Source organism: Anolis carolinensis, chromosome 1, assembly GCF_035594765.1.
Source record: "Anolis carolinensis isolate JA03-04 chromosome 1, rAnoCar3.1.pri, whole genome shotgun sequence".
Classification (NCBI taxonomy): domain Eukaryota; kingdom Metazoa; phylum Chordata; class Lepidosauria; order Squamata; family Dactyloidae; genus Anolis; species Anolis carolinensis.
Window position 1 is genome coordinate 160098975 of NC_085841.1, and position 27689 is coordinate 160126663.

The 27689-nt window shown below is 38.5% G+C and overlaps 1 protein-coding gene across 2 annotated transcripts in view; it reads left to right on the forward strand.

Annotated features, from left to right (window-relative positions):
- plcb1 (phospholipase C beta 1) overlaps positions 1 to 27689 on the forward strand; it is a 650154-nt gene that overhangs the window by 368993 nt on the left and 253472 nt on the right. For both annotated transcript variants that reach the window (XM_062969114.1, XM_062969113.1), the window contains exon 4: positions 27128 to 27268. In XM_062969114.1, the coding sequence (XP_062825184.1) occupies positions 27128 to 27268 (141 nt within the window). The remainder of the gene's footprint in view (positions 1 to 27127; positions 27269 to 27689) is intronic.

Below are 27689 nucleotides of genomic sequence, written 5' to 3' on the forward strand. Positions count from 1 at the left end.
TTTTTGGCCTATAACTCCCAGAAATCCCAGCGAGTTTACCAGCTGTTAGGATTTCTGGGAGTTAAAGGCCAAAAACATCTGCGGACGCCAGGTTGAGAACCACTGGTACTAGAGGGTCTCCTTAAAAAGTCTTGGAATGGGGCACTGAGGGACCCAGCAAATTTGGGAGTGCAACTGGCCTCCGTACAGACAATGGGGAGTTATTCACCCATGTTGAATCTCAGTTCTATCATTCCAGGTTTTTCAGCATTCCAGCTGATTTATTAGTCAACAGATAGGCCATCTGCTTAATAGATCTATGCCCTGTGCCAAGACAACTTTCTTCATCTATAATTAATCAAAATTGTGACTGTTTTTTTATTTCATACTGGAAATATCTATTTATTGGACTGTGGTGCCTTGACTTACCACTGACAACTGCATCCTAGTAACTAGATGATGGAAGTTCTAATCCAAAAAATAACCTTCCAGAGCTCTGAAGTGGCATCTCCAAACAGAGAAACAGAAGCAGCCTAGTCACCCTTCTCCTTTCACTTCTTCCTGGCTATGTAATGAAAACCTTTCCTCATTTTACACTTCACATTTGTAACATTTTATTTGCTTATGACAAAAGTGACTGCCTGAAACCTTTCCCTAAGTCTCCTTTTTTCTTCAGAGAATTTCCTCATATGTGTATGGCTCAAGGATTGGTTTATTTTTGTTTAAGGTCAGATCAGAAATTATCTTGCGGCTGATCTGAAAGTAAGCCAGGGTCCGTTTAGTTTCTCTAGTGGGGCTAACACTTCAGTCTGAAAAAGACAAACAGGTTTCTGTGTCTCTGAGCTTTGGAAATATATACATGAACAAACATGCAGACAGACCATAACAGTGTACACTGCAGTAAGATACACACAAATGGAACTGTGCAAACGTGTACCAGAATGTGTACTATTCAGTGTTGATTTGCCCTTGTATGAATGAGAGTCTTTTGAGAGCGACTATGCCATTATCTTTGTGAACAAGAACAGCTCTTTTTGTGCACAGTAAACTCTTTCCCCTGCATTCAACTTTGTAGCTCTGTAGCTTCAGCTTCATTTGTGTAAACCAAGACATCAAAGATGTAAGAGCCAGCATGCTTTAGGAGGGCCAGGAGATCACGTTTTGAACCTCCACTCAGTCATGTCAATGACAAATCCTCTGTTAATAAATATTGCCGATAACATTGTAAAATGGGTATCATAAAGCAGAAGTGTCTTGAAATCACATTACAACAATTCTATGTGTAATGGTGCAGAGTTCTTTTTAAATTAAATAGATAGATCAGTGGTTCTCAACCTGTGGGTCCCCAAATGTTTTGGCCTCCAACTCCCAGAAATCCTAACAGCTGGTAAACTGGCTGGGAGTTTTGGGAGTTGTAAACCAAAACACCTGGGGACCCACAGGTTGAGAATCACTGAAATAGATAATTCAAAATGCTTAGATAACTTACAACAATAGATCGTCCTATAGCACCTTGGAGACTGAGAGGATTATTGAAATATGAGCTTTTATGGGCTGGACTTTTTGTAGATGCTGCATGCTATTATTCATGGGTGAGTTTCCCAGGTGGCATAACACTCTGTGCACATGTGTATATATTTTGCAATGAAGGACCAGCATGGTTACCACTCTGGTAATTCAGCTTTGTCTTCTCCCCCAGTTTAATATAAAGTTGCTACTGTATGCATCCTGTTCAGAAAAGTCTCTCCTGTACTGCAGTGCATAGCATGATCAGCTTAATTGGTGACTGTGTGTCAAAATATACACTGATTTAAGAGGCTGAGGTTATTTGCTGCTTGGATTTTCCATTCATTGTCATGTCACAAGGGCCATGAACTTGTCAAGTCTAGGGGGAAAGCTGCTTTGTACAGCATGACTCTCAGCTGTATAGTATAAATCAGAAGCCAGTGCTTAGATGCTGCAATCTGGAGATCTAAAAAAAACAAAAAAACAAAAACAAAAAACAACCAGAAAAGATGATGGCAGTATAGCATGGAGGAGGAATGAAATATCTTCATTGACCTTTTAAAGCACATAGCTTAAAGCAAACTTACAGAAAATGTACCACCACCACGGAGGGAGTGCTCCTTGCAGAATGAGAACCTTCTGTTGCTTCCTGCATTCACTTTCCAAACAAGGCTAGTTCCTAAAATTAAAAGTGAATATTTTAGCAGCTTTCAAAGAAGTAAACCTAGAGATGAACACAGAACATGGACTTATAGTGAGTCACACCATGGGCTTTTTGAGTCCAGCTCCATAAACACAGACTGGCAGCAATTGTTCAGGTTCTCAGACAAAAATATTCTTCACCAGACCTTCTACATGAGATCTTTTTAAAGGGCACATACTACAGGTGAATCCAAACCACTAGTGTTAAAGCAAGCATGGTACTATTAATTTGAGAAACAATCTGTTACTGTTCACCATTCTAGTAAATATTGTAGGCATTAACTCATTGCACTAATACGGCATAAGAATGCATTACTTTTAAGTGAGACAATCTATTACATTTATGGAAAATGGCAGTGTGGGTATGTTATGATATGACCTCAACATTATGAACAAAGGAAAATGTGTCTTATTTTCTGAAAGGACACAAAAAAACCATTGATGGAGAGGATAGATAGGTAGATAGACAGACAGACAGACACACACACACACATACACACACAGCAATCTCATTGAATCAGATTTTCTTAGACCTTGTTATATAGTTGGTAGAAATGCTTCAGCTATCCACTGTGATGTTCCTAGGTTTCCAATATAGATCGAGCACCCCTTATACGGAATTCTGAAATCCAAAATACTCCAAAAGTGTCAACTACTGTAGGCATCAACCCTCTTAGGTGAGTCAGGTGGATGTTTTCTCCACTGCAAACTTAAAATCACATGATGTACGTACTCCCCTGAAAAGGATCAGCTCAATCCACCTCAACATCAACCTTAACCCATTTCACAAACCAGTCAGAACACCGAGCTCCTAAACGTCCTGTGTGACATGTGTCTGATGGAGGGAGAGCTTGCATATACTCCTTCCCACATGAATGTATCATTGCCTTGTTATATCACTAAATCAGGCCATACTTAAGGGCCCAGGAGCTTGTACCCTTCCAGCCACTAAAGAACTACAATTCACGTCATCTGTCACAGTTGATTAGTCTGTCAAACAGAGTTAGGAACTGGTGCATAATAACACTTGCATGACCACATGTGACCCAGCACTGCCACAGTTATTCTGTTGGCACAGATGTTTCTAATGTCTGCTTCTATATTCCTAGAATATTGGCTTGTTATTTCTAGCACCAGAAAGAATAATATCCCCGCTGTTTCCATGCCATGGGCCTTTTTATGCACTGCTGTATGTTATTCCTGTGCTAACTGTAAAGAGATGCTTGACCTTGCATAATTCAAGTAGGCAATGAAGAGAAGCTGCTATGTCGCTGGAAGCATCTGAAACAGACCCTGTCTTCAGAGGAGACTATTAGTAATAAAAGATGGCCCCATCGGCCAGCAATATCCTTCAGGCAGTCTTCCCTTGAAGCAGGCTGATCAGAAGAGACAAGGCTAAAAAATGCAGAGCACTCCTTCCTGGGTGATGCCAGGAAGAACTCTTCCCGTAAATTTTTTTAGAAGGAGTGTTTGTGGCTGCAAAACTAAACAAAATGACTGTAGAATTAGTTCTTGTGTCAGTGTGTGCTGCAATGTGACAACTGCTGTAAAGCACAGGAAGGTGGAGACCTTTGCATGTTTGACCCCATTGCTGTTTCTGGTACTTTTTCCCAGATATGTTTCTACTAAAAGTACAGATATGATTCTAGTTAGAATTCTGCAGCTGCACAATATGGGAGTCTGGCCTTTAGGGCTAGTAGGGAAATATAGGCAAGAGTTACCAGCTACTAAAAACCCATTCCACCATTGCCTGGATTCATAGAACACAGACAGTATTCAAGCCTAAGAGAATGGATCACTGTTGTGCATTGAAACAAGGTGTGTTATCAGGACCAATTTTTTTTTTTGGTAATAGACAATTTAACAAGCTCAGCTGTATCAAGAGATGATCACATCCCACCAAGCTTTCTTGTATTCCAAAGCTAAGTAGAGGTCACAATTTTAGTGGGTTGCTGTGAGTTTCCAGGCTGTTTGACCTTGTTTCAGTAGCATTCTCTCCTGACATTTCACATGCATCTGTGGCAGGCATCTTCAGAGGTCCCCATATTGGATGGAAAGATTCATTACAGGGCAAAAATTGTTCTTGAATGTTTTCACTGAGTGAGAACTTTTCACACTACACCATTATAGCTCTATGATTCTACTTTAAATGCTATGGTTCCATCGTGTGTAAGCCTGAGAATGACAATTTTTGGAGGGTCCCTTAAAATTCCTTGGCCAACAAGGTCTATTTGTGCCTCACAATACTTCACATACAAGAATTCCATAGGAAGCAACCAAAGTGGGATCAACTACTCACATAATAAAAGTGAAAATCTGTATATGTGTATATGGCATATACACATATAAAGGGATACACAGACTCCTGCCTCCACAAACAGCTATAACTTCCACCACTCAGGAGGCACCAAGGGCCCTCCCTCCAAGGACATTGCAGGTTATAGTGGGCACCACATCCCAGTGTTCCTTTTGCTCTCTATTGGTGTAGAATTTGCATGACCCCACCCACTGCCTCTTCCTTAACCCTTTCCTACCCTTTCCTATGACACATAGCAAACAGCAGAATTGATCAGGAACTGTACATACTGGAGGGGGTTGAGGGATTGACTCAACAGGATGGAAGTCGTAGTGCACCCTGCATCAAGACACAGCGCTGTGACCCCTACTGGCAATGGACTTGGACCACACTTGGCACACAGAATCCCCATGACCAGGTTTGGGGGGAATTGACTTTAATTTATAGGAGTTGTAGTTCGCCTCCATCCAGTTGTGTGTTTCTAAGTAAAATGTTTGCAAAGTTGTGCTGTGGGGAATAGAAAGTGCCGAGTTGCCATCAGGTAATCATAGATGGACATCAGGCCCAATAAACTCAATGAACCTTTGTCTCTTCATATTTATGAGCAATATGTTTAAGAAATAAGTCAAACACTATAAGATTTATTAGCTGTAGGGAGATAAATGTAACCACAGTAAGTAGGGTGCTTCTTTTTTTACATGGTATTGATGACACTTTGGGCTATTGGCGCTGTTCGAAATTCAAATTGTTGTGTTATATACTAGTGGTTTTATTTTGTATTTTACTGTGTGTTTATTTTATGCGCTGTTTTAGGCACCTTGTGCCATATGTAAGTCGCCCTGAGTCCCTTTGGGGAGATGGAAATGGGGTACAAAAATAAAGAAGTTGTTGTTGTTATTATTATTATTATTATTATTATTATTATTATTATTATTATTATTATTATTATTATTTTAAATTAATTTTTATTAAAGATTTCCAAGAAAAAAAGAAAAAAGAGAGAAAAAGTTATATGGTGGCTTCTAATTCTCTTCATCATGAAATATAGTCCTTTCAAACTTTATTTCATATATCTATTCTTCCTCGAGATTGTCGTGAGTTCTCTAGGGTTAGTAACTTTTATTTTTCTTTCTGCTTTAAAGTAATATTCTAAAATCTTCCTGTTTCATAAAGTTCATCATTAAGTCCAGTTTGTTTCCTTTTTTGGTTTATTTTGACCTATAGCTAATTTGTGTCACTCTGTCCATGCTCGTTATATCTATCATCTTTGTTCAGCCATTCCTTAGTGGAAGGTATTTCATTTGTCCTCCAATGTCTTGCGTAGACAATTCTTGCTGTGATTGTCAAATAATGGAACAAGATATCTTTATTTCTCTCTAACTTTATATTGATGATGCCTAAAAGAAAATATTCTGGTTTCAACTGTAAACTTATCTGTAAGATCTTCTGAATTTTCCCATGAATCTCTCGCCAATATTTTTTTGCCTTGTTGCAGCTCCACCACATATGAAAGAAGATACCGATTTCCATGTTGCATTTCCAACATTTTGCATTCATATTCTTGTTAAATGTTGCTAAATTACTTGGGGTGATATACCATTGGTACATCATTTTGTACCAGTTTTCTCTTGTATCATATGCATAAGTATATTTCAATTTGGTATTCCACATATCCTCCCACTGTTTATTCCAAATGTGTGGACAACATTCCCCGCCCACTTCACCATGCATTCCTTGACTAATTCAGTTTCCGTTGACCACTACAACTGTATCTTATATATGTTTGTGAGTAATTTATTCTGTTTCTTCATTATCCTATCCCAATAAGTGTCTTTTCCCACAGATCCTCTCTTCTTATCTTTATTGTAATATTCTCTAATTTGCATATATTTAAACCATGAAATGTTATTCTGTAGTAGGTTCAGTTCTTCCTGTGTTTTCATCACCTAATTCTCATCTTGCCTTCTAAGTATTTCTTTATCAGTAAGCCAATCTTTCCCTCCTATTTCACCTTAGGAACTTGGGACTTAGATGAAGGTAATGGCAAACCCCTCTGAACAAATTGTGCCAAGAAAACCCTGTAATAAGGTCACCATAGGTGGGAAACAACTTGAAGGCACACAACACAACAACAGCTTGTCTTATATAATGCAAGTAATACTATTCAAATGAAGGTGGAATTGCCATTTTTTTCTAAATGCAAACAATGTAACAAACGATAATTAGAACACATTGAGAACAAATCCGTTGTGTCCATTTAGATTGAATTGGTCCCCAATATCCAATTTAATTTCCCAGCCACATTGACTTGTTCGCATTTTTAGTTCTCTTGTGGTTGAGTATTCCATCTTTGTTATGTCTCTCTAATAGCACAATCCATTTCTACTGGAACAGTTTCCATTACTACCTTCCCAGATAGATTTTCTATCATCTTTTCCAGTTCTCTCCTTCTATTTACCATGCAGTTTTTTCTGCCTGAAGATTTTTACTGCTGATTTTTTTCATAGCCTCCCACTGCCACCACCTGGAGTTTTGTTTGGATTAATGTGTAGTAATCTTGCTCATTTCTGTCAAGTACCTATTGAGAAGTGTCACACCTTCATTGATTTATGGCCATAAACTGATAGTTCACGTGGTGGCATTTAGAATTCTCTTTCTTCTTTATGTTCTGTATTTGTCATACTATGAATGTTTTCCCTGAAGGACTTGACACTTGTGGGGTTTTTTTTAGCTGCAGGCTGCTTAGACATATACACAACTGGTTCTGACCACAGACTGTTTAATGTCCCTTTCCTTAAAGACAACTGTATAATTTGTTCCATATCTCTGGTACTGATTTTGTGTAATTAATTCCCCATCCCCTGGTATATGGTTCTCAATAGTATAAATTATACCTCTGTAATTTTTTCTCTTTATTTGAATGGTGTTTTTTTTATCATGTCAGAAGTGAATTGAGGCACAGATGTTGCCCAGGGGATGCCCAGATGTGTTACCATGCTGCAGGGGGCTTCTCTCATGTCCCCACATGAGCTACGGCTGACAGATGGAAGCTCACCCCATCTTGCGGATTCGAACCACCAACATTCAAGTCAGTAGTTCAGCCAGCACAAGGGTTTAACTCAGTGGTTCTCAACCTGTGGGTCCCTAGACGTTTTGATCTTCAACTCCCAGAAATCCTAACAGCTGGTAAACTGGCTGGGATTTCTGGGAGTTGTAGGTCAAAACACTTGGGGATCCACAGGTTGAGAACCACTGGTAACCCATTGCGCCATTGTGTGATCCCATGCTTAGTTCCTCATGTGTAGTGGTGTTTCAGGAAGCAATGTGCACAATGTTTCACTTTCCCAATTAAACATTAAGAAACCAGTGCTTCTCTAGTCAACACAAGTCTCTGCTGATAAACATGTCCTGATGAGAGGCATCACTGTGACATCAATTACTTTGAAAATTGCACTGCTGACTTTAAGTGACATGTAGCAAATTGAATGACACTCACTAGTTTGGGATAACAACATTATAGAAGACATACCAATGAGCTCATGATTAGCATTAACTATCACAGATGGGCATTTATGTCAGTGCAAACACTGGGTGAAGTCACTGGAAATTAAGGTGGTTTTCTTCTTCTTCATTCATTCAGTCGTTTCTGACTCTTTGTGACCTCATGTACAAGTGTGCACCAGAGCTCCCTGTCGGCTGTCGCCTCCCCCAGTTCCTTCAAGGTCAAGCCAGTCACTTCAAGGATACCGTCCATCCATCTCGCCCTTGGTCAGCCTCTCTTCCTTTTTCCTTCCATTTTCCCCAGTATCATGATCTTTTCCAAGCTTTCCTGTCTTCTCATGATGTGGCCAAAATACTTCAACTTTGCCTCCAATATCCTTCCCTCCAGTGATCAGCTGGGCATTATTTCCTGGAGGATGGGCTGGTTGGATCTTCTTGCGGTCCAAGGCACTCTCAGGATTTTCCTCCAGCACCAAAGTTCAAAGGCATCTATCTTCCTTTGCTCAGCCTTCCTTATGGTCCAGCATAATTACTTGCAAGAGCAGTCCTATCATTAGGTAAAGGGAAACATCTGATTTTAAGTACAGTAGAGTCTCGCTTATCCAACATAAATGGACCAGCAGAATGTTGGATAAGCAAAAAAGTTAGATAATAAGGAGGAATTAAGGAAAAACCTATTAAACATCAAATTATGTCATGATTTTACAAATTAAGCACCAAAACACCATGTTTTATGACAAATCAACAGAAAAAGCAGTTCAAGACACGGTAACATTATGTAGTAATTACTGTATTTACAAATTTAGCACCAAAACCTACCAATGTGTTGAAAACATTGACTACACAAACATTGAGTACTAAAAATTGACTACAAATAAAAATAGAACTGCATAAGATGAACTTACAGTAACAACATTGTTGGAAGTTAAATCCATAAAAAGTTCAGTCCTGTGTAGGTTTAAAAAAATCTGTGATCCTTGCCTGTCTAGAGAAACAGCTGTGGATCTGGGTGGGAGGCAGAACATTGAATGAGCAAAGGTTGGATAAGCGAGACTCTACTGTAATATGAATGAATAACAAATTGCCCATTAACTGACCAAGGGATCTTCTGTACTGAACATATGATACAGTTTGAAACTAGTTTCAAATTGCAGTAGCTGTACAACACATTATGCAATCAGCTACACAGAATGCAAAGTGCATTGTGGACACCACTGATGTGTGTTGCAAAATTTGGTAAAGTGGGGGGACTAAGTAATACCCCACCACAGAGTGGGGCAGGGTAGCAAGTGGCCACTTGATTTGCTGGGGTAGGGGTAGGTAATTGTATATCTGGGGTAGGTAATTGTATATCTCCACTGCTAACTGTCACTTTCTGCTTCTTTTTTCCTCCGTCTTACGTCTCTAGAGCACATATGTGCATCTCACCTGGGAATTGAACAAAATGTATAGCTACAGTTACTGTGGATTCTGGAACTGGTTCAAGGCCACATTCCATGGTTAATGTGATTACAGTCCTGGCCTCAAACCTGTTCCAGAACTGGCAATCTAATTGTCTATACAGCAAAACCAATTCCTGTTAAACTGGTTCTAAATTAACGGAAGTAGTCAAGATGAGCGGAGGTGCATATAGGATTTTCTTCACCTATGTTAAAATAACTTTACTGGCTTTGAGTACTATATTTGTGGTGGGAGACACCATTTTCTGTTCAAACTGAGGCAGCACAATGTCTTAGATCAAACCTAGCTGTTTGACACCAGGGTTCTGAAAATAATTAGAATGTGTGGTTCTGGAGGATGAACTTCTTATAGCCCTGCTTTTGAACTTTAGATATTTGTTGTGCCCAGTCTTGATCACGCTATTGGAAGTCATTGTGTGTACAATTCTCAAATAATAGCAAAGGATGAGCATATAAGATTAGGAATGTACACTGCAATGTGACAGCCAGGCATGGGTTAGAAATCAGTGGTGCTGAGAAACATGCCAAGTTCCAGAAGTGAAAGATAGCAGGAGAGCAAGGCAAGCCCAATAGTCTAGCTGAGCAAAGAATCTGGTCCCAGCATGAGGAGTTACTGTAAAGTAAGGTTGCACGGAGATATTCTGCCTTAAAGGATCTTCTAGGGTGTTACAAGTTGCTCAAACAGAAAAGCAAATCTATCCCCCAGCTGAGGTTCTTCAATGCCAAGAGAAGTTGCATTGATTATCTGGGTTGCCCAACGGGCTGTTGAGTTATCTCTCTAAGAGGTGTTTTTAATGCCAGCTACAGAGTGAAATACTTCCAATTCTTTAGATGTCTATAAAAGTGTCAATCATCACAGTAGGGCTCTATAGCAGCTTTGCTAAAGACTAGTTCAGAAATGTGGGTTGAGATAAGAGAGTGTATTCAGAATCCCTTTGGATCATGCCAAAGCTGGGCATGGATCATAGCTCTCAGATTTGACTGTGTTAACCGAGGGATTCGGAAACTGCTGTTAAAAAATAACTCACCAGGTTGTGGTTCATATCACACCAGCTGTACTTAAACCATTCAATTAACTTACAGTTTATTAAGAAAATGCCCATAATAGTTGTATGCCATTATAGTGAATTGAAATGCACAAGGAAATTTCTCCCACAATGATCCAAGTAGCTTGTCTTATATTCTGCAGCAACAATCGAGCTTGAACACAACATACTCTCCTCATCCCCACTGGGCAGATAAACAGAATGGATTTCATGGAGCTTTACCCTCTAACTCCAGCAGTAGACCTCTTGCCCAATACTTGGTTAAACATTTATGAACACATGAAAATAGACCAGTGGCTTTATCTGCATTTGAATTCTGGCAGGGCTAAAACAAAATACAAAATTGGGGGGGGGGGGGGGGGTCTGTTTTACAATCTAATGCCCAACTCATTGTGGCATCTCTCTTTCCTCAAAGAGGTGTTGTTTTTGTGATTGGAAACCACCCTGAGTGCCATCTGGGAGATAGGGCGGTATATAAATAAAGTTTTTTATTATTATTTTATTATTATAAAGAGGTTTCAGGACAGCAAATATTAAACTGTTATTAAAAAGCAAACAATACAAAAACTGAAACAGTTCTCAGGAAAGTTAAAGCATTTAAACAAAATGTTTCTTGAAAGGAAGTTATTTATAATGTGTAAAAGAGCATTAATGCCAGGGTGGGCAAGTGAGGTCACATGCAACACTCCCAAGCATGTTTTGATGGCTATCAACACCCCCAAAGCCACAAGAATGAATATTTTAAAAATATAGTTCATAGCTCTTCATACCCCATGTTACTTAATACAAAACGGTACTGCACTTCTGCCTTCAAAGATGTGAATTACCGCCCTTTCAGGTGAAACCATTTACTCTTTAAATAGATTTCAGGGTCTTTCTCTATTGTTTAACACAGTGATTCTCAACCTGTGGATCCCCAGGTGTTTTGGCCTACAACTCCCAAAAATCCCAGCTAGTTTACCAGCTGTTAGGTTTTCTGGGATTTGAAGGCCAAAACATCTGGGGACCCACAGGTTGAGAACCACTGGTTTAACATCAAAGGAAATGCCTGTTTTTGAGATTTCTGTCTACTGTAGGTTTTGTTTTATAGTTTGTTAGTCCATGTAGATGCCAATGCTTTTCTACATGTTTTTGATGCCAGCTCCTAGAATTCCTGACTGTTGGCCATACTGGTCTTATGAGAATTGGACCAGAATACCCAGAGGCCCAAGTTTTTGGAATCACTGTCCCAGAGAGTCCCATGGCATTAAATTTGCCCCCCAACACTACCGCAGTTGCCTACCTCTGCATTAAAAAGTAGTAGAGAGATGGTAAAAATACAGACTCTAGTCTAGGGGTAGTCACCGAGAAGGCCCTCTCATATTTCCACCAACCAAGCTTGCAATGGTAATTGACCTGAGAGAAGGGCCTCTCCTGGGGATCTTAGGACCTGGGTTAGTTCATACTGAGAGATATTATTTTCCAGACAGCCTGGACTTGAGTTGTATAGGGTTTGTACGTCATGACCAGCAGTTTGAATTGTGCCTTGAAACTCACTGGCTGCCAGTGGAGGTGTTGTAACAGGGAAATAATATAATCTCTTTAACCTATACCAGTTAACATCTGTTAACAATCTGACTGTAGCTCTTTGAACTAGCTGAAGTTTCCAAACACTCTTTCAAGGTTGCCCTATGTAGAACACTTTCCAATAGTCAAAATGGAATGTAACAGAGGCATGTACTACTATGGTCAGTTATGACATCTCAGAGACCAGGTGTAGTTGGCATGCTAAATCTGTTAGTTTATCTGTTCAGAGTTCTTGTTACCCCAAGAGTTTTATATACCATATATACTCAAGTATAAGCTGAGTTTTTCAGCCCTAAAAGGGCTGAAAAATCTCCCCTCAGCTTACACTCGATTGAGGGTCCTGGTCGGTTTATGTTCTGGCCGGCCTATACTCAAGTATATAGGTAATCAGAGTTGGACAGTCTTACCTTATTAAAGTCTTATTATTATCTTAAATTGCAATTTTATCCAAATATTCAAAAACATTTAACCTACTGATGCCTCAATTAATGTAATTTTATTGGTATCTATTTTTATTTTTGAATTTTACCAGTAGCTGATGCATTTACCACCCTCATCTTATACTTGAGTCAATAAGATTTCCCTTTTTTTGTAGTGAAATTAGGTGCCTCAGGTTATATCTGTGTCGGCTTATACTCGAGTATATGCTTTTCTAGATCATAAGGCAGATGCTTCAGAAAAAGGAATAGTTGTAAATGGAAGTATTATTTTTCCTAAAGCATCTGCCTTATGATATAGGAGAGCATTGAAAGTATCAGAAATGATGGAATGAAATGAACAGAAGAAATAATGAACATCTTTAAAAGTGTTGTCATACAATCAGTACACACTTATTTGAAAGTAAGTCCCACTTTATTCAGTTGTGTTTATTCTCTAATAAATGTTCTCAGGATTTTCTCCTGTGATTGGAAATCTGTCCACACTTATCTAGGAATAATACCCATTGCTTCTAGTGGGGCCTTATACCTCATAGGCTGGATCTACATTGCCATATATCCCAGGATCTGATCCTAGATTATCTGCTTTTCCCACTGTAGACTCATATAATTCAATTCAAAGCAGATAATCTGGGATCACATCCTGGGACATAGGGCAGTGTAGATCCAGCCATAGACATTTACAGGAATACCCTGAAATGTTTTCTTGAAGAAAAATCCTGATTGAAAGTGAGACATTCAACACTAATAATAAGAACAATAACAACAGATGGGAAACAATTAATATTTTGATAAAAGTTTTACATCCCCCCACATTTATCATCAAAAGATAGATGTAATGAAAGATAATGAACCGTTGTTTGCATATCTTTACTCCTTGAAGGAAACTAACCAAATACGTCTTTCTGTGAAAGCACATATTCATTTCATTTCAAAGGGGCTTATTTAAAGATGTGCCATCCCTGTTAATTTCTCTGCCCTAAAGGTTTTAATCAGTAAAAGGGAATTGATAAAACTGAAAGCATCGTAATTGTGCCTTTGGACATGACTCACAGAAGATGAAACATAATTTTGTGGGGAGATCACCTTTTGATAGGTCTGACTGATGGTGGTTGGAAGAGCTTTGGGGTGTCTTTGAAATTACAATTTGCACCAATGCCTAATGTTGGATGCATAATCTTTATATGCTGATATATTCCAATCAAACTAATCCACCATGTCTCTCATGAATAAATTAGATAGGATCAGAGAAGCTTGCAGCACCTTTATAGAGAACAAATGAACTATGCTATTGATGCTGTATTATAGATACTAGAGACATGTTTTTCTCTTACTGTAGCTGTTTCAGCTAGGACTGCAGATAAGGAGTTCCATGCCCAGCAAACTTCCACTAAAGCATATCAGCCCATATTAAGAACAAACACTGTGGGTTGAAGGTAAAGCTACAGAGATTTATTACAATTTGGCCAAATAGGATGCAAGTACAAGCAATACACTTCAAAAGGCACTAGCATGCATTCATGGGGAAAAACATGACTTTTATGCAGTTCTGACAGCTATTCAGATTTCCCGCTCCCTCCCCTGATTGGCTGAAAAGCGAGGCTGGCTAGGATCTGGGGATTTTCCCGATGTCACTGCCTGTAGGAGAAATTTCCCATGGTGGGAACATGAACAGTTTGAAGATCTAGTCCATTGTAGGAATGCCCCCTGGGAGCGCACAAACTTGGAGGAAGTGGTGACATGAGTATACAGATGATCCCTTGATTAAGTTAAGTATCCAGTTCCACAGCTCATCTTGGTGACAAAGGTAATCATCTGTCTTGCATATACACACAAATGTTTTGATACTATCTGGCTTGGGGAATAGCTGTAGAGACCCTGGCCATGATTTCTATTCTCAACAGATTATGCAAACTGAAGGCACGGGGAGGTAGCTATCTTCAATATACATTTAATAGATTTTAAGAATTGACACAGTACATAAATGATACAAGTTACACATAAAACATCAAATTGATACATTTATAAAAGGGTTAGATTTGATACAGCTGCTGTTAGATCCTCCCGGAGCCTGTAGTGCAGTGATTCTTAACCTATGGCTTCTCAGATGTTTTGGCCTTCAGCTCCCAGAAATCCTAATAGCTGGTAAACTGGCTGGGATTTCTAGGAGTTGTAGGACAAAACACCTGGGGACCCACAGGTTGAGAACCACTGCTCTAGTGGCTTCAACATTGCACAACTTTGGAGTCATGGAAAATGTTTTCAAAATAAAGAAAAATAATAATATATATTGCTTGCAATATGTTTCTTGTTCATAAACTTTTGGAGAGGGAGGGTACCGTGGTGTGACAACAATTCCGTTGCAAGAATTAAAGTTAAATGGTGTTTTATTGTTTTAATTTCTCTTAATGGAATACAATTGCCTATGAGTCTTTGGAGTTATTTGTTATTGGTTATGCAAAGAATGTGTTTCAAAGAAAAATTAAACCTCTGCTTCTGCAGTAGCTGCACAGAAAATAACATCAGACATTTTTTTTTAATAAGAGCAATGATGCTGGAAAATCATAAGCTGAAGTCCCCTGTGCATGGTAATTGCCTGATGCCTGTGTAAATGTTTAGCAATGTTCTGTTAGCTTTTGTTAAGATGTAGTTGTTATAATAGCCTATGGCTAGAAAAAGAAAGCAACTGCCACTCACTCATGGACTTTGAATATCTCCTTGTAAAACATTGAATTTGGCCAGATAATAAGGGACATTTCCATTTTGAAAAACCAAACAATCCCAAGCTTGCATCTCTAATATCAAGATCAACTCTTTAAATACTGAGTAAATTATCATTGGGTATCTGATCCAAATGCATCAGGGCTAATCTTTCAGGGACAATATTCATAACACCTTTAAAAAAGCAATCACCGAATAAAGGAAGCCTTTATTTCATACCCCCATTAGAAATGAAAGAAGATTCCAGGTTTCGAAGTTTTCAATCATAGCTCTTTTGTGCCCTTGCAAACACATCTAACCTTTGCTGAGGCGAGTAATGAATATAAATGTTAATTACAACTCCTGTACACTGAAATTGTAATTTCTGTATTGCCTTATATGGCTTCTGAATTCTTTATCTAATAGCAGCCTTGTTCCAGGCCTTCCTGAAAAAAGCCCTTTAGTTTTTACTTTGTTGTTGTGTGCTGTCACGTCATTTTCGATTAACAGTGACCTTAAGGCAATTCTATCATAAGAGTTTTATTGGCAAGATTGGTTCAGGAGAGGTTTGCCACCATTCCCTTCCATTGAGGCTTAGAGAGTACAGCTTACCCAAGGTCACCCAGTGGGTTTTCATGACCGAGTGGGGATGTGAATACTCGTCTCCTGGAATCCTTGTTCAACCTCAAATCATTCACCATAATCTCTCTCAAACTGTACTTCCAGCAATAAATAATGAATTTTCCAGTTTATACATTTAGAAATATTAATTAGTGAATGGAAGTATTGAAGCTTTATCCTTGGATTTCAAGTTAATTTAATTAGTTGGACTGTGTGCAAGAAGTATTGGCAGCTGTAAATAAGTGGCGTAAATATTTATGCTGCTGGCATTTAAATGTTTATTACATTGTGTGAAAGCAGCCAGCTAATGCATCTGTATGTCTGTGAATACATTCTGTTTTCCACAAGATATAATTGTTGTATATATTTCTGCCCTCTCAGTAATTAAATTACTTAATTTAAGAACGAAATAGTAGAATCTAGTTAAAGCAAATATGAAACTTACTTCTTTATAAAACTTTTAGAATAAGGGTAGAGATGCATAATAAGTATGATAGAAATTGATTAAAAACACATTCACTGCCCTGAAAACTACATGTGTTTCCTCATCAAATTCCCTTTGATTGAGTGAATTTATTCTGGCTGGGGCTAATAATTGTGCTGAAGTCAGTGTCTTTGAACTTATTTATAGTTCACTAGCTGTGCCCTGCCACGCATTGCTGTGGCCAATTGGAATTGCAGTGAATAGCCTCGCTGCTTCAAAGCCTGGCCGTTTTCTACATAGGACACCCTTGCTAGGCCAGGTTGAATGAGATGGAGTAGCCTCATGGTTTCCAAAGCCTGGCTTTGAAGCTGCAAGGCTGTTCAGTGTTAATCAAGGTGGGCAACAAAGGGGTTGATATGTGTGTGGAATAACGTCCAGTGTGGTAGAAAGAACTGTTGTCTGGTTGAGGCAGGTGTTGCCATGGATCTCCTTGATTAGCATTGAATAGGCATGCAGCTTCAAGGTCTGCCTGGTTAGTACCTGGAAGAATCCTTTACTGGGACGTGTTAGCTGGCTGTGATTATTTAACTTGTTTAGTATTGAATGGTCTTGCAGCTTCCAAGCCTGGCTGCTTCCTGCCTGAGGAAATCTTTTGTTGGGAGGTGTTAGCTGGGCCTGGTTGTTTCCTGTCTAGAATTCCCCTGTGTTCTGAGTGTTGTTGTTTATTTAGTGTCCTGATTTTAGAGATTATATTGTTCTGTATTCTTATTAGAGCACAGTAATTATTACACATTATATTTATAATGTTATATGATTTGCCTGGATCAGGATTATATGAGGCCCCTTCTACACAATGATTTAAAATCTACACTGCAGTGTTTTTTTTTTTGTGGCCTAGGAGGCAGCCTGGCTTTGAAGCTGCAAGGCTGTTCAGTGTTAATCAAGGTGGGTCACAAAGGAGTTGATCTATGTGTGGAATAACTTCCAGTGTGGTAGAAAGAACTGTTGTCTGGTAGAGGGAGGTGTGGATGTTGCTATGGATCTCCTTGATTAGCATTGAATAGGCATGCAGCTTCAAGGTCTGCCTGGTTAGTACATGGAAGAATCCTTTACTGAGAGGTGTTAGCTGGCTGTGATTGTTTCCTGTCTGGTATGTCCGGATGTGTATTTGAGGTATTTTGTAAGTGTAATGGTAGTACTGTTGTACTTTTAGTATGAGGCTTCCCCTTTTTCCCCTCTGTCTGATGGCAGTGTTTTTGTTTGTTTGTGTGGTATGGCGTTGTCTCCCTCCCCTTTTCCCTTCCTTCCCCTGAAGTTTTTTAAGTTCTGTAGTTTCTGTAGTAGAACTGCTAGGTTGGCAGAAGCTGGGGCTAACAACGGAAACTCACCGTGTCTCGCGGATTTGAACCGCCGACCTTCCGGTCAGCAAGATCTGTAGTTTAGTGGTTTAACCTGCTATGCCACCGTGGCTCCCATTAATGCGCACAAATAAGGTTATGATGAAAATAGTAAGGGTGGCTGTATACGTATCTAGCTGGCTGCTATCATTTTGTACATCTGAAATAAACAATAAGCCCAACTATCCTTCAGATTAATTGAAAGCCATCCCCTCTATGGTGACGTGACATTTTCCTCAAAGTACTGCCAAAAAGGTAGAGGAGCTGTGTGCTGCTTTTAGGTTCTCCCTGAATAAACTTTGCTCTGACCTTTCACCACATTGGTCAAAGGGGATGGTTTCTTGTTTGATAATAATTGTTTCTTAAGTTTTGTGTTTAAAAAAGGAATCATTCTCTTCTCTGAGAGTCATGGAAGACCTTTTTAAATACCTAGGCAAGAAAGTGTCAGTAGTCAGGTGCTGCTGACCCCTTAGGGCACTGCTTGCTCTTTACTTTCTATCTGGAATGACCCTTGATGTATTCTTGAGTCATCTCCAAATCCATATTTTGTCTTCAAAACTTGCTTGCAACTGATATACTAGGGAGTATATACAACATACAGTCAGTCTCTGAGTTGCAAACATCCGACTCATAGTTGGCATTGAGACAATAGGAAGTGAGAGAAATCTACCCCTTGGAAGGGAAATTCACTCCTGGAAGAGTTTTCATGGGGAAAAGTGTCTCCACTGAAGCTTTCTCATCAATCCTTCACGACATAATTTTTCAAAATCCAATTATCACAGAAAGTGAAGTGAAATCTTTTGAACAAGGGCACAGACAGCAAAACAAACACCACAAGCCCTTCCCCATGCTATGCAAAACACACACACACACACACACACACACACACACACACACACACAAGCTGGAATTACACTTAAAAGGTGTCCTTGTTCTGACTTACACTCAAATTCATCTTAAGAACAAATCTCCAGAACCTAGCTTGTTCGTAACTTGGGGACTGCCTGGCCTTTGTTTTAATCTGTTGTATTTTAAAACATTTACACTGAAATGCTTTCCAGATCATGTCAGAATACTTCAAGAGGTATATTTTACCATGGCATCTTTAAAGAAGGGATTTGGGAAGGTAGACATGTGTCTACTCTCACTGTATATCATGGTGTCTCAGTGGGTGAATCATGACCCCAAATTGAGTTATTAGCATGCATGCAAATAATATGGAGACATTTCTTTTTGACAGGAGTGTCATACTTATAAATTGAAATGAACTACAGGAGGATTAAAAAGAACTGGTTGTACACCATGTTTCCCTAAGATTATATCCACTAGTCATATGTTATGTTCCTTCAGGCTGAATTATGCACCTATTTTCTAAAAGCTACCCTTGGTATTATAGACTGCATATTGTTTCTGAAAGCTTACTTATTTATCATCAGAACCACTTGTTTTGGGAATGCTGGCTTAAGATGAGCTACTTCTAAATTTGGTGGGTTTCTCCTGCCCCAAACCATAATTTTCACTCATTATTTTAAACTTTCTGACCAGAGCCCTTTGAGTTTCCTTATTGTTGGCTATGTATTTGAATTCAAATGGATAATAACTGTGTAGACCAGGGGTTCTCAAACTTTTTAAGCCGAGGGCCAGTCCACAATCCTTCAGACTGTTGAGGGGCCGGATTATCATTTGAAAAAAAAATACAATCAAATTCCGATGCACACTGCACATGTCTTATTTGTAGTGCAAAATAAGAGGAACAAGAGGAAGAAGAACAATGAAAGAACAATACAATATTTAAAAATAAAAACAATTTTAACCAACATACATTGATCAGGATTTCAATGGGAAATGTGGTCCTGCTTCTGGCCAATGAGATAGTCAAGTTAATTAGGATTGTTGTTGTTGTTGTTTTTGTGTGCCTTCAAGTCATTTCAGACTTTGGGTGAGCCTAAGTCTAAAATCTATTTATTATTTATTTATTTATTTACTGCATTTATTTACTACATTTGTATCACACCCTTCTGACCCCAAAGGGAACTCAGAGTGGCTTACAAATTATATGTACATACAATATATTATATTATTAGCATAGCACAATATTAGCATTAGATATTACTATATTGAACTATACCACTATACTGTAATATTATTAGTAATATTATATGTAATATAGAACATATAATTAATATTATTATATGGTATTATTATTAGTGTTATATTGTATTACATTATAATATTATTATCAATATTATATGTATATACAATATATTATATTATAAAACTGAGGGCGGGGGCCAGATAAATGACCTCAGAGGGCCACATCCGGCCCCCGGGCCTTAGTTTGGGGACCCCTGGTGTAGACAATATCACGTTAGCATTCAACACCGGGCACTCACACTTAGTTATTGTGTGGCTGCCTCTGCAGAATTCTGGGACATGTAGTTTAGGGTAGGGCCTTTGGAATTCTTAGCCAAAGAGGTCCTTGGCTTCCCTAAACTACATTTCCCAGAAAACAGGCCGCGGTGGCACACTGGGTTAAACCCTTGTGCTGGCTGAACTGCTGACTGAAAGGTTCGTGGTTTGAATCTGCGAGATGGGATGAGTTCCCATGTGTCACCTCTAGCTTCCCATGCAGAGACATGAGAGAAGCCTCCTAGCAGGATGGTAACATCCAGGTGTGCCCTGGGCAACGTATCTGTAGACGGCAAATTCTCTCACACCAGAAGCAACTTGCCTCATTTGGCTTCTGACACGATTAAAAACATTTCCCAGAATTCTGTAGAGGCAGCCACACAATAGCAAAGCAGAAGTGCCTGCTTTTGAACACCAATGTGTTATTGTCCAATAAAATCCTTAGTTCAATTGGAAAAAAGATATTTTCTACCATCACACACCTGAATCTTTCCTTTGTATGTTGTCTTTCCCTCTGTGTGCTTCTGGAGTATTCAAATTGAAATTTTAGTCTACAAAAAGAGTTAGTAGTGTATGTATTTGAGGGCAGTAGATATCTTGTATCTTGTTATTTAACCATTGGTATTGTGTTTCTTGAGCCAGCATGTAGTTCTTATACATAGAGATTTTCAGTTCATTGAACAATTTGAAATTAGGTGGATGATGAAGAAGGTTGTGCTTACTCACATATAGAATATTCTCATCGGAAAGTCTTGTCTAGATCAACTGTGCCCACCACTACCACCCCTCTTTTAATGGCAGATGAGACTTCTTTGATTCTCGAGTGTGTTGTTGTGGCTGTTCTTTGATGGACTGATTTGTCCACATTAATTTTGTGACTTTAGCACCTTCTTTTCTGCAGTTTGTATTTTTCCTTCTTGAAACATGCAAGCAAAATGCTGTTTTAAAACTCAAGAGCAGTGGGCCTCCTACATTGCTGTGGACATCCACCTTGAGTCAAAATGTCCACAATGTGCTATCTTGATGGACAGTTGCATCTGCTTAAATCAAATTTCAGATTCCTGGTTCACTGAAAATGTCAATTTAGTTCAAAATACCTACAGTGTTTGCCTTGGTCTATCTCCACAAGTATGACTTTTTGTGTCAAAACTCCAGCTGGACTAGCAGTTCACTCTTGTCAGTTGGAATAATAATAAATTCAGTGAGTCAACCATTCGTATAAGGTAAGGCAGATGAATGTTATATTAAAATGGAACTATCAAAGTAATCCCCTTCTAGCATTGCTTGGTGCCAGCAGCATGTGGTTTTTGTGTCAAAGTTTGAGGAGGTAGTTCAGCGCCACTGCAAAATAGTCTAATAATAATGGGGGAGATAAATCAGTATGATGCCCTGAAAATCCACTGAAACAGCCAACTAATTCACCATATTAAAGGCATGCGGGTAGATTTGTGTGCGTTTTCTTTCTTTCATAGTTTGTGCTATCAGGCAAATGTATTCGCAGTTTCTGTCCCCATCCCCGCCATAACTCTTCAGTGTGTTTATGGATTATTTTTATAATTTCCTCTATCTCAAGGTGTATACATATATGATTTTCCCACCGACTATGAGACTATTTATTTTCCTGTACACAATTTACTAACATGTACAATTTTGCCATTTTTAAAAAAATTAAAAGTACAGTAGGGCTGGGATCTACAGTGAGATATAACTGTGAATACAGTTGCGGCAGTAGCAAGGCTTTCTCAGCTGGTTTAAAGCTGAAAGTGCTCAGTGGGCACAGAGCATTTTGACAGTCACCACATGAACTGAAGCATGTTGAATTCAACCCACACGTACTGAAGGACGTTGAATTCAAGATGACAGTGACTCTCCTTCTCAGCTGTAATGTATTCAGGTATAAGCGATAATGAGGCAGATCTGATTAAGGCTGTTAGGTCAGAACTTTTCTAGGCCTAAGAACACATGCCATGCTCACATCCCATTTGGATTACTATAGCATCCACATGGAGATGCCTTTGGAAACTGCTTGGAAACTAAATATAGTGGCTAGACTGTTAATCAGAGCTGGTTATGGAGAATATACCAGTTATGACCTATAAAGCTCTGTGATTTATATGACAGCTTATATCTCCCCATGGGAACTGTCCGAGCACTCTTCCAGTCATATCTGGGAAGGACATGGGAGAGCTCTCTCCTATTGCTTTTCCACTGTGTAAAGGAGGAGTGATGCCCCAGTTCTCTTTTCATCAGTAGACAAAGATTTAAACAAGTTTTCAGCCCTAACATATTAATGCTATATGTCATATAATAATAATAATAATAATAATAATAATAATAATAATAATAATAATAATAATTTTATTCTTATACCCCGCCTCCATCTCCCCGCAGGGACTCGGGGCGGCTTACAAATGCAAAACAAACATATACAAGTTGAGCATCCCTTGCACAAAATTCATAAATCCAAAATACAGTAGAGTCTCACTCATCCAACATCCGCTTATCCAATGTTCTGGATTATCCAACGCAGTTTGCATCCCACTCAGATCCACAGCTGTTTCTCTAGGCAGTAAGGAAAAAACTTTTTATGGATTTAATTTCCGGCAATGTTGTTACTGCACGTTCATTTTATGCAATTCTGTCTTCATTTTTAGTCAATTTGTTAGTAGCCAGTATTTTTGTAGTCAATGTTTTCAATACATTGCGATGTTTTGGAGCTAAATTCGTAAATACAGTAAATTGCTACATAACGTTATTGTGTATTGAACTGTCTTTTCTGTTGGTTGGTTGTAAAACATGATGCTTTGGTGCTTAATTTATAAAATCATAACATAATTTGACGTTTAATACGTTTTTCCTCAATCCCTCCTTATTATACAACATTTTTGCTTATCCAGCATTCTGTCAGCCCGTTTATATTGGATAAGGAAGACTCTACTGTACCTTAAAATCCATTTTTTTCTCATGGGTAGCTGAGATATTGATACCTTTTTCATTCTCATGGGTCAATTTGGACTTCTTTGTTTCATGTACAAAAGTACGAGGGTTATCCAGAAAGTAGATTATGTTTTGGAATTAAAAATGAACAAAATATAGGAGAAAACATTTACCATATGCAGTTAAAAGCCACACCCAAATACCACTTCTCAACATAGTCACCATTCAAATCTAGGCATTTATCATAGCGATGAATGAGCTTGGAAACTCCTTCCCCACAAAACTGCTGTTTGCATCCTCAACACAGCGTTTTAATAATAATAATAACTTTATTTTTATACCCCGCCCATCTCCCCGAAGGGACTCGGGGCAGCTTACATGGGGCCTTGCCCAATGCGCAACTGAGGGAAGGGGTGACCAGCTGGTTGAGGACGCAAGTGGCAGAGTTTTGTGGGGAAGGAGTTGCCAAGCTCATTCATCGCTATGATAAGTGCCTAGATTTGAATGGCGACTATGTTGAGAATTGGTATTTGGGTGTGGCTTTCAACTGCATATGGTAACTGTTTTCTCCTATAGTTTGTTCATTTTTAATTCAAAAACGTAATCTGCTTTCTGGATAACCCTCATATTAAGAATATTGTGTATAAAATTACCTTCAAGCTATGTGCATACATTGTATAAGAAAAAACAGTAAATGTCATGTTTAGATATGGGTGCTGTCTCTAAGGTATGTTATTATGTATTGAGAAGTCTAAAAAGATTCAAAAGATGGACTCCTTCTTGTCCAAAATATTTTGGTTAAGGGATATCCCACCTGTGCTTCATGTTGGTTTGTTTTTTCAAATGTCTTAAATGTTTTAATGGGATTGGCTTTTCAATACTTTTAAAACTTTTACAGCACACGTTGCTTTAGCTATTTTAAAAAATCTCACATTGTAAGATATTTGAATCCCATTTGGCGAGGGAGGCTGGATTTTTAATTAATGGATTGATTAATTAATAATTTAATTAAATGAATGTCATGGAGACCACTGGGGTGGAACCCTTCCTTCTGTGCTCATTTTGTTTGGCATCCATACACAGAGAAACCTTTAGCCTTCTGAAGATCCGGTTGTGTTTTGAAGTCAAAAAATCCATACAAACCCTTACTGGATCCAGGCTAGCTTGATTTTTACTTGAGATCATTTAACATGTTAATTTCTCTACACTGTTGGGATCACGTTTGTGATCAGTACTGTATAAGTGTTTGCATAGCCATTGATGTCTAATTTTTTGACTATCATTTTTGCTTGTACAATTCACACCACATTCACAACTTTTCTGTCTTAATTTGTTCCAGACACATTCTTCATTATTAGTAATACATCTGTATAATAACATTGAATGGTGTTCTTTCTCTTATTTGTGATTTTTCAGTACAAGCTATTAACTAAGGCAATCAAACAGTAGCTGAATGAAGAAAGGATAATAAAACTCAGTATGCTGCTTTGCTCTGAAGTATTGGGAAGAATGGATGATTATCCTATTGGGATAATTATGTAGGTGATAGGTGTTCTTATTTTTCTCTTTCGTCCCTTCTTTTGCAAAGTTAGTGCTGAAACCTTGGCAAGGTTAAGAGAAAAGGGTATTGCATTACATATGAGAAAGCTCTTATGCCTGGCTTGCTGACAACGAATGTATATAAAAATATATAATTGCTTAAGCTTTTAATAAAACTTCCAATTTCTCCCAAAACAAGACTATTTAGTTATTAATCTCCATGTCTGACACAGAACAAGTCTGACTTGGCCAGGGATCAGGACATTACAGAGTTTCAGGAGGTCATATGGGATGTGTTGAGGGCAGCTCAGTGTCATGAAAACTAATTTTATAAACCATGATTAGATTCTTGGTTTCCCCCAGGAATTCTGGCTCACAGAATTGATGGAGATGTGGTACTTTCTGAAAGGCATGGTCCAAAAATGTTTCCGGTTAGGAAAAAGTCAAGTTTTGATAAAAAATAGTATCTTAGAATTTTCATAAAGCTTGACCAAACTAGTGGTCATGCTTAAATTATTTTAAAAAAATACATACAGCGCAGCAACAATAACAATGCATATCCAAAACCACATTAAGTGAAAATAATAAAACCAAATTAGTTTTTTCCTATAAAATAAAAGCCCTTAACCAAAATCTTCTCAAAGGCTTTGGCTTTTACTTGCCTAAGTTCATTAACATAGTGAGATATTTTTCCATATAAAAGATATTCCAACATTTATCAAACATCTAAACCAGTGGTTCTCAACCTGCGGGTCCCCAGGTGTTTTGGCCTTCAACTCCCAGAAATCATAACAGCTGGTAAACTGGCTGGGATTTCTGGGTCTCAACCTGGGGACACACAAGTTGAAAACCACTTATCTAAACTGAGAAAGTATTTCATTACCAGAATGAATGCAAGATGGTGCCACCTTTGCAAACCAGAATGAATTTCAGCTGTTGGAATCAGTCCAATGTATAATGTTTATCAGTAATCAAAGTGGATGGTCACTGTAAAAATCTTAAATATGATGAACAAGACATAACTGTTAAATATGTTTGAAACTGGTGAGACCATTGATGCCTAGGGTACAATACTGAATACAAGAGAATCTGACTTTCCTCTTTCAGGAGAAGTTTAGCCCTATTCAGAATAAAATATGCACTGACTTCCTGGAAATAGATCAAACAATCCATAGTGTATCCAACTTTTTAAGAAATGCATGAGAATCCCCCTCCCTCTACCCCCCTCTCTCTAATAAAGATATATCAAATCCTCAGATTCTGGACCAAATCTCGAAATGGCTTCAGTTTTCAATTGGAAATCTTTACATTTCTAGACTGATGCATTCCCCTAAAGAAAGAAAAAATCAACAACAGGCATGCATGTTTATGTCTCTTTAATAAACACAAAATATCTTTAGTCATTGCCAGCATGCAACCATGACAAATGAATACAAAAATGTATAGTTTTCTTTTCAAAAGGGAAAAAGCCACACAGAATGGAACTGGAAAAGTTCAAAGAAAGGCGTTTAGAGATATGGGCTGCACATATCTGCCCAACCCTACTCTTGTTGTAGTTTCAGTTTTAGTTTTTTGGCATTCTTCTAGCCCATTACTAAATCCAGGCAATGTCTCACCACATTCACAGCCTCACCTGAGTCCACCGACAAAGAGAAATAAGCAAATTATATGACCCATACTGAAAAGCTTCACATAAGTATAAAACAGCATGGGGCTAATATTAAAATGTGAAGAATTGCACAGTCAAATGTTACGGCAACATGTTAAAAAAAAACCCAGTATAATTCTGGGACCAATCCTACATCTATGAGTGGGGTCCAGAGGCTGGTTTCATGAATCATGAAACCAGCCTCTGGGCTGCCTTTTATTTCCTGGCAAGCTGCCTCATTCAGAGGTCTCCAAGAGTGTCAATGCACATTTTAATTAGATGACACTCATCCACCAAACAATTTGATGCATTTTAAAATCAGAAAGGAATAGCAGCCTCTTCTGTTTTCTTTAGCATTTGGGGCAATCAGTACAGCTTCAGAAGGTCCCAGGCACAGAGAAAAATGACCCTTGGCTATGTTAGAGTCACCTGCACTTGCCACAGATAATGGTATCAAAATTCATCCAAGGGATGAAAGAGAATCAACCTGTCTGTAATCCTCCCACCATCTACCCATCTCCAGAATGAGAATCAATGCTGGCCTTCAATTCTGAGTGAAAGGACAATAAAAATATCTTGGAACAATTGCTAAAGTATCTCTTGATTTCCCTAACCTTTAGTTGCACATCCTATATAATTCATGAACCTTCAATCAATGTTTATGTGTTGTGGAGGCTGTAACCCCCCCTCCCCGGTGCTATCCTGTCAAAATATTTGTTTATTTCATCAGGTTTTCTGTAAACTCTTAATTACTATATCTGAGGGCATCTCTTCATTTACATCTCAATGGAAACTGTAAGGGCATAAATTGTGGCATGATTGTCTTGACAAATACTGAATGAATATTAGTCGAAATGCAGCTGTTTAAAAAGCTTAAAATGTTGCTTGTACATTAACACACTTTTCAGAAAGTGCAGGCAGGATTTTTAATGACTTGCATTTTAAAATGTTATTTACAGGATCCAAAAGTACGCGAACATCTGGATGCAGGGAACATAGGAGGACGTCTGGAACACCGAATGCTCACAATTGTTTATGGGCCCGACTTGGTCAATATATCATACTTGAACTTAGTAGCAGCTCAGGAAGACATTGCAAAGGTAAGATATCCCTCATATGTCATGGAAAAATTGAGGAAGCATCTATTTGTGAACTATTTCTAGAGGCTATGTAGCAAGGCTAGAGAACCCGAGGCTTGCAGAAGCTTTTGGCCTCGAGTTCCTATTAACCCTAGCTAGCTAAGCTAGCTAATGGTGTAGGATGGTGTTCATCAGCATCTGGAGAGCCAAAGGTTCTCCACCCTGCTGTATAGGCACAAGGGGAAGAATAATGAGTGATATATGGCAGTGTTTCAGGAAGACTGTGAGAGATATGTATGGGAAAGTTCCTTTTCTTAATATCTGCTATATAAATGTCATGGCTTTTAAAACATTTTAAAGGATTCATAAGATGTCGAGTGAAATGCACTTATTTATTCTGTCATTTTTCTTGTGTGAAATGTCTGGCTATAATCCGAAGGAA